This window comes from Pholcus phalangioides, unplaced genomic scaffold (assembly GCF_987345545.1).
Source record: "Pholcus phalangioides strain wild (caught in Gottingen) unplaced genomic scaffold, Ppha-v1.0 ptg000007l_1, whole genome shotgun sequence".
In the NCBI taxonomy this organism is placed as follows: domain Eukaryota; kingdom Metazoa; phylum Arthropoda; class Arachnida; order Araneae; family Pholcidae; genus Pholcus; species Pholcus phalangioides.
Window position 1 is genome coordinate 31,996,183 of NW_028301600.1, and position 8,580 is coordinate 32,004,762.

At 33.5% G+C, this 8,580-nt stretch overlaps 1 protein-coding gene across 2 annotated transcripts in view; it reads left to right on the forward strand.

The window, feature by feature from the left end:
* The window catches only part of LOC149085187 (glycine dehydrogenase (decarboxylating), mitochondrial), a 53,341-nt gene extending 46,010 nt beyond the window's left edge, over nucleotides 1-7,331 (forward strand). For both annotated transcript variants that reach the window (XM_089233050.1, XM_089233051.1), the window contains 5 exons: nucleotides 624-719; nucleotides 4,642-4,749; nucleotides 6,505-6,569; nucleotides 6,860-6,940; nucleotides 7,133-7,331. In XM_089233050.1, the coding sequence (XP_089089176.1) occupies nucleotides 624-719; nucleotides 4,642-4,749; nucleotides 6,505-6,569; nucleotides 6,860-6,940; nucleotides 7,133-7,255 (473 nt within the window). In that variant the 3' untranslated portion in view covers nucleotides 7,256-7,331. The remainder of the gene's footprint in view (nucleotides 1-623; nucleotides 720-4,641; nucleotides 4,750-6,504; nucleotides 6,570-6,859; nucleotides 6,941-7,132) is intronic.
* Nucleotides 7,332-8,580: the final 1,249 nt, after the last annotated feature.

Genomic DNA, 8,580 nt, shown 5'->3' on the forward strand with positions numbered 1-8,580 from the left:
AATGTTTGTGTGAAAGTTGAGAATTTCATTCGAAATTCACATAAATTTTTTTTCCAGCTTTCATTAGACATTTCAAACAATTTTATTTTTTTGGGGGAAACGTATCTGTTGAACGAGAATAAAGGAAGCCAAAATTTTCGTGGTGTTGAATTATTGAAACATTTATCGGTAATTAGCTATGTGTGATGATGCCCCATAGTTAAAGAAAAAGTTAATGGCATTTTTGAAAAAAATATCACATTTTTAGATTTTATTTTTTATTCCTTTTTTTTCATCAAATACGTCTTCTCGTGTATAAAATAATGGCTTTAAACGCTTAACTTCAAAGCCTTTGTCACGAACTGGCAACTTTTTCTATGGAATGAGTAGATAAGTGAATTAATGAGATAAATTTTTTTCCTCTCTTATCCCCTATCAAGCTGTAATTTCCTATCGCTTAATTCCCAAAATGGGGAAAAAAAGGAAGGAAATATATGTCTTTTTTTTATATTTTAATTATCATTTCCAAGCTATAATAATGGGATACAGGCGCGCGAGAGGAATATTTTTCAACTTTTTCTACGTGTATAGAGAAAATAAAAATTTAACTGATGTAAAATATAGCAGATATATTTTTTTTATAGGCACCGTTGCTCATGAATTTATAATTGACGTTCGGGATTTCAAGAAAACCTCTAATGTAGAAGCAATGGATATTGCGAAGAGGCTTCAAGATTATGGTGAGTTAATGACTAGCTTGAAAAAAGAATGCCATTGGTTATGAGATTTACGCGCGTAATATTTTTCTATTAAGTCATCTTGAACGTTCTGAGTGTTTAGCTGCTGTCGTGTCCATTTTATTCTATTGAAATAAACATCATGTGACAACGTGAGTGATTTGAAAGTCTACAGAGATGTCTAGTCTGGCTTCTATCCTAATCCATGTATTTTTAATATTTTTACACGATGTTTAATTTTTTTACGATAATATTGCATTATTGTAAGTTTTAAACAAATGGAAAATTTCTGAAGTTTTTAGGGTACTCAACTTCAAACGATATTTCTTCTAATAAATATATCCTAAACTTATGACTTCTCATCTATAAGGGAATAACTTCTCTGCACAAAAACAAAAAACTTTTGCCCATCCAAAATGAATGTTTCCTTGAGACGATCTCATGAGATCTTTTAGATTCCCTTGCATAGAAAAGATATTTTTTGCAAACATTTTTTTTACATTGCTCCTAAAATCTACACTTTACCTATTGAATTGAAAAATATAACACCGTTTTCTGGTTCTACACAACGACTTCATCAATACATTGCTAATATATCATATATTGAAGCCTATTTTAATATTGAGACATAAATTTATGCATTTCGATTGTGTTTCACCCCGAAGCGATGCTTATTTTTAATTTCAAATAAATATCTGTCTGCCACCTTGAATTTTATACCTAGCACATGTATTTTCTTCGATGTCCTGTCAACATAATATATTTTATTTTATATATATGTCTTTTTTTTATTCTCGTGAATTTCGAATTTCAACACAGCAATACTGATTGTACTAATGACTTCTAATTTTAGCTACATTTTGCAAGTTATGTTGTCAGTACGGGTGGTAATTCAAACACACATTATTTTTAAACTCAACATTTAATTCAACATACACTCACAAACATTTGTCCCGAGAGAGAGAGACATAATAATAATAAGAAATACACAAGAAAAGAAAAGCAAAAGTTGACATGAACTCCATCTTGTGTCAGGAACAGGAGATAAAATGTTAGGCGTTTCCATCCCACCCGGCGTTGTAATGCTAACTGCAACCAATATCAATTCAACACAATACAAAAGAAATTAAAAAATGCTTGAAATGAAAACTTGTGCACAACACATATTGCAAAAGTTAAGTAAATATGAAGAATCATGAGCATATATATAACTGTGTAATGAATTAATAACATAACATATGTATGTTTCTCTCTCATCCCCAGTTCACCACGCATATAACTACAGTTGAATCCCGTTATAGCGAACTACAAGAGACCGTAGAAATCATTTCGTTATAACGAAATTTCGTTATAAAGGAATTTCAGATTATTTAAAAAGTCCCAACGTAAACTTTTCTGGGGGATTAGAAAAGTGTTCATTAAAACGAGATTTTTCCTATAACGGTATTCGTTAAAACGGGATTCGACTGTATAATAGTAATAATACATTTACAATATAACTGTATCTTACTTGTGTAGGCATATCCTATCTTAGGCATCGAAAGGAACTGAAAAATACATTTAAACACATAACTGCAGTAATCACACACGCATTACAATTAATTCAAAATGCAACAAACATATGTACAGTCAATTCAAATTAATATCCATTCTGAAAAGCTTAAAAAACATCATCATATGCAATGAAATTATGCAGCTAAAATGCATAAATGAAAACACTGAGATATATCCGATTAAATATGATAAAGACAAACACTATAGATAAAAAATTACATGTGAATACCTAGTCACTTCAGTTCTCTTAAAGCGGGAGCAAATAAATTTTTGCTATGGATCATTTCATTAATTCATTTTTAGTTCGTACAGTCACAACGCGAATCTTCTGATCTGAACCTGGAATGGTTTCTTCGATTCTTCCAAGTAATCAGTTACACGGCGGCACGTTATCCTTCTTGATAATCACCATAGCACCTGATTGCACATTAGATTTTGAGAAGTGCCACTTATTTCGTTGCTGGAGCGAACTTACGTAGTCCATCTGCCAACGCTTCCAGATGGCTTGAACAAATCGTGTTGTGAGCTGCCATCGAGATGGTCGGTTATCACCAAGGTGACACAGGTCAGGCTCAACAACGGTGTTAAGCGATCGTCCAATCAAAAAGTGAGCTGGTGTTAGAACCTCAAGGTGATTGATGTCTGGCAATAGAGGTGTAAGTGGTCTGGAATTCAATATGCCTTCAATTAGAGTCATTAACAGTCTGAAAACTCTTCCAACGTGAGTTTGGAAGACTTAACAGTTTTTTAGAGATGATGCTTGAATGACTTGACACCAGTTTCTCACAAGCCTTCGAAATTTGGAACTCTTGGAGGTAGAAAATTCCATGTGATTTTCTCGAAGGCGAAAAAATTTGCCACAGATTCATCAGGTTTCACAACCATCTGATGAAGACGTTTCAACTCTGTGTTAGCACTAACGAAATTAATGCCGTTGTCACTGAATATTAATGAGCATTTCCCACGTCTAGCAAAAAACCTCTTCAGACATGCAATAAATGCGTCCGCTGTGAAATCTGATACGAAGTCTAGGTGGATTGCTTTAGTCACAAAACACACAAATAAAGCAACATATATTTTATGCAATTGACTCTTTCTCTAACCCTTGAATTTTACGTAGAATGGGCCGCAAAAATCCACGCCACAAACATTAAATGGAAAAGTTCTGTTTACTCTTTCCTTAGGCAAGTTGCCCATTATTTGCTCAAGAGTGGTCGGTTGTGCACGGAAGCATGTTACACACTCATGAACTATTTTTCTTGCAAGGTTTCTTGCACCAACAACCCACAAAGTTTGGCGAACGAGATGCAGTAAGGTTTGAGAACCTACATGCAGGTGTTTACGGTGATGGTATTCGAAAATCAGTCTCGTTAGTCGGTGTTTGGCAGGTAGAATTATATGGTGTTTTTGATTGTACGAAATGTCTGCTTCATTTATACGACTACTAACGCGAAGCAATCTTTCCTGATCGATAAAGGGATTAAGATTTTTCAATTTGCTTTTGGTAGAAACTTGACCCCCTTGCTTCAAGATCCTCAATTCCTCATCGAATTCCCTTTGAACTACCTAAATTGTTTTTCTTCTTGCCACGTCAAGTTCTTGGGAAGTGAGTGGACCTGATTTTTTGTCTGTCTTAGATCTCGCATTAGAATAAAATCTAAGAACGTAAGCAACACACTTGCTACCAATGAATGTTCAACGGATTTCTTGAATTCACTAGCAAATGTCTCATCCTCAGCTTGGAACGTAGGGGGATCATAACCAAAACTAAGTTCTGATCTCAAATAATCAGGACCGCTCCACCACAATTCATTGTGAATTAATTTGTCAGGAGACAAGCCACGTGACAAATTCACAAACATTTCGAAACTAGTCGGGAAAAAAACTATAGATCGATATTCGTATTTGACATACTTTTGAAATTCAACGGAAAGGATACATTTTCAAGGTTTAGTTTTTCTTCCGTCACCGAAAATAAATTCCACGAGATAAGCTAGGATACTACGTCATATCCACCGTACTGACCAGACTCCATGATCTTTTTATTTATTTCGCTCTCTTCGAAGTGATTAATGTGGAAAATCATTTGGTGATGTAGAGCTGTCAGAAGCCATATTGATGACTTTTTTTCCTTCAAACAAGTTCAAAAGTACAAAATTTTGAAAAAGCTCCCCCCCCCCAAAAAAAAAAGGTTGATGAAAGGAATAGGATATACTTTAAAAGAAAATATAGGTTATATATATATAAGATGAGAACGCTCACACAAAACTTTCGGATCAACCTCTCTCTAGTCCGTTATACAATAATACATTTAACCGAGTAGTTTTCTTGACAAATATCTCATACAATTATTTTTTGTTTATTTTTTCAGGCTTCCACGCACCAACTGTTTCTTGGCCTGTGAATGGGGCATTGATGATTGAGCCGACTGAATCTGAAGACAAAATTGAGTTGGACAGATTTTGTGATGCCATGATTAGTACGTAATTACACACACACACACACATATATATATATATATATATATATGTAGCAGCATACATTTCTTTAAAAAAATACCGTGATGGCATTATTTATACAAGGCAAAGAATGCGCATCGATCTTAGTGAAAGCAACTCTTCTTGTATGTTCAAAAATACAGGGTTATCGAGACTAAAATCTCCAACTCAGAGGATTTAGGAGGTCATTTTACTGGCTCAAATGGCAATAAATTCGTTCAACAGACACTTCAAATTGTGCACTTATTACTTATTAAATTAAAAAAAATCGGGGAATGTAAAATCACCGATAACTGCTGCCACCACTCGACAAATCATTTATAAAAGATCTTCAAAATGACTCTCTTGGTAAACAATTTTGCATGCAGTAATTTTCGCATTAAATCTCTAGAAAATGCCGACGGATGCTGTCTTTCAGATGAACGCTGTTGTTCTCGGTATACCTGTAAATATAAAGTGTTATGGAAAATCACGGACAAATCAAAAATGTGTAGAATGATTGGTGTTAATTAGCAGTGGCCATCGGTGAATTTTTGTAACACTATTTTCTATTTAATTAATGCTGAGCGCATCGTCTGTTGTCCAAATCTGGTATTATTCGTACCATCAGAACGCTCTCCACAATTCTATGAGTTGGGGATTTTAATTTTCATACCGTCTACATCGATTTGAAAATATGATTCCACTCCCCCCAACCTAATCTGAAAAACACGGATAGCAGCATCGACTTACACATACACAAACACCTCGAGAAACTCCCACGTCTAGGCTGCAACAATGACACTATGCTGAAGCAACTCACCCCTTCGAGATTAAAACTGTGATAAAATGTTTATGCCAGCGCATCTCAACCTTTCTGAATCCAGGGACCAGTAGAATGTCTGAAACAACTCAACGGACAGCAGGTGTGTGAGTAGTGCATATTTCCCGTAAAACGACATTTAAATGCAGAAATATCCATATTTTGTATAACTTGGTATTTTTGATCGTCAAAACGATTTCATAAAATTGATCCGTTTTTTCAACGAGGCTTATTTGAATTTTTAATCTTTAAAATTGTGAATACAGATAATTTTCGTTAGTTATGAATTATTATGATATTTATGGCTAAAATATATAAATATTCATCTCTCAATTCATTTTCTTTGAACAAGTTTCAGCTCACTCAATTTCCAGTAGCCCTTTATTTCTCGTTTTCTATTAATTTTTCAGCAATTGGTATTTTTCTCGATGAAATATGGTCAGTAATTTGTGGTGAATGTTTTCCCCGTAAAATACATCCTTATTCACTTCAATTTGCAGCAGCCCGTTGTTCACCGATTAGCCATAATTTGTAAACTGCATTCGTTGGCTACATTTAGTGATATATATATATCGTATTTAAAATCGTAAATTCCAGGATAAGATATAGTTAACTGAGATATATAAGGGCCTGATTTTTGTTCCAACCCATAAGCATATTACTAATATCAATTGAAACAATTGAATAGCTTTTCATTCAGTTAGCGGTACGTTATCAAGTTCTGCCTACGGACCACCTGTGTCATCGACCATAGGTTGAGAAACGTTGGCCTACGCTGACAGACCAGGGCTATCAACTCACACTCATGAATTAACTGGGTGCTTAAAAAACCATTGAAAGTTTTTTACACTTATTTTATTCATACATTTATTTTTACGCGGTCATGTGTTAAGAGTATAATTAAGTGAATAATTATGCATATTTTTTATTTTAGGTATAAGGCAAGAAATCAGTGATATCGAGAACGGCAAAATGGATGCCAACATTAACACGCTTAAGGTAATTATATATAGTGTATGTTACTGTCAGTGTTTTGAAATTTTACGCGCTTCACCAAAGGCCATTGCTTTACGTCAGAGCAATGTGCAAAGTGAGGTATCGCCCAAAACTCGGACTATCATATTGGAGGAGGAGAGGATGATACTGTAATTCCAATATTTTACTGAGCAAGTGAAGCAAAATTGAACGGGACGAAGTATTAATGAATAATCATTATTAAAGTGTTTTCTTACATTTCTATTTCACCTCCGAAGTGAAATATTTCTCATAAATATGTTCATTACTTACAGATGGCACCCCATACACAAAAGATTATTTGTTCGTCAGATTACAACAGATCATATAGTAGAGAGCGAGCTGCTTTCCCAGCGGTAAGTCTTGTATCTCATGCTATGAATCTATTCTTAAAATGTTATACATGTTAAGAAATTATAATACACTTCTACCCAGTGACGTCAGAAGTTTTTTTTAAAAAAGCGACAATATTGTCGACAACAGAGAATTCCTCACATTCTCTTACTAAGAAACGACAGTTTAATTTTTTTTTAAAATTTCCTTGACAGCGTTTCGTTACGCCAGAGACGAAGTTATGGCCCACAGTTGGACGTATCGACGATGTATATGGTGATACAAACCTTATGTGCACGTGCCCACCGATGGACTTATACAAAGACTCCGATGTCTGAAAAATACAAGGACGAGAATTCACTCTTGTATAAATTCATTTACATTTCAAAAATCAATAAAGTTGTTAAAATAATATCTTTTTTAAAATTATTCTGTAATGATTGAAAAATCCCCAGAATTTTCAATAAATAATATTCATTTAAAAAACCGGGAGATGGTTAACCCCTCAATGATCACGGACGAGACATCTCGTCCTTCTGTAAATGGAAGAATACACATCCGAGCTCTTTTTCCCTTTCTTCAGGATTCTTCATTGGTTGCCCTATAAAAGAAAAAATAAAGTATTTTTCTTTCCTTTTTCTTTATACCCAGCATTATCATTTTATCTTTTCTCCCTCATTACGGTTTTTACGATCGGAAAAAAAGGTAGTACAGGGAGTTGATAAATAAACTGACACTGCTCAGATGTATATAGTGCCCATCGGATGGAGGTATTTTGATGAAACTTGATAGTATAAAGAATATATGAATTTTATAGAGAAAAGAGATTCAACAAAAAGGTTAAATTTTTGACCACCAGGTGCAAAAGTGACGGTTTTTATCGCAGTTTTTTCCCCACGATCCACATAACATTTGTACCAAGTTTCAATACGTTCACTATACAATTAGCGCTACATAGGTCGAAGTAGTGTCACTCCGACCTATAAAGCGCCCATTATGGTGGACATATTTCATTGAAACTTGTTATATACGTTATTTGGACCATGGGAAAAAAAACAATTGCGGAAAAGCGATATTTTTTCACCTGGTGGTAAAAAATTGAACTTTTTTTTAAATCTTTTTTTCTACATGATCCATATATACTATATACAGTGATTCTCGTGTAACGAATACCGTTATAGCGAAAATCTCGTTTTTATAAAAACTTTTCTAGTCCCCGAGATAATTTATTTTTTATTTTTTTTTTTTTATTTATTTTTTTTTTTTATTTCCAAATATTTATTTGTTTCCAAAGTTAAATAATACATGAAACAGTGAAATCTCAATATTTGTTGTCAAGAGGCCTGAGCCTGTACAGAGCAACTAATTAAAGATAAAGACGAAAGAAACAAAAAAATAACACAAAACTTATAATAAAAATAAAAAAAACAAAAAAATAAAAAATAGTTAAATAATGAAATGAATTTTCAAATAAATTTTTCTAATAATTATTCTGATATACAAGTTCACATTTGATATAATAACAATTGATATGAGGCAACTACAGGCGTATGGATAATAATATAATTCGCTTCTATAATTGAAAATATACATCTATATCGTCTATTGCTATTAGAAATTCAAAAAGGGATTTTTTAAATGATGCAAACCTAGATATATTCTG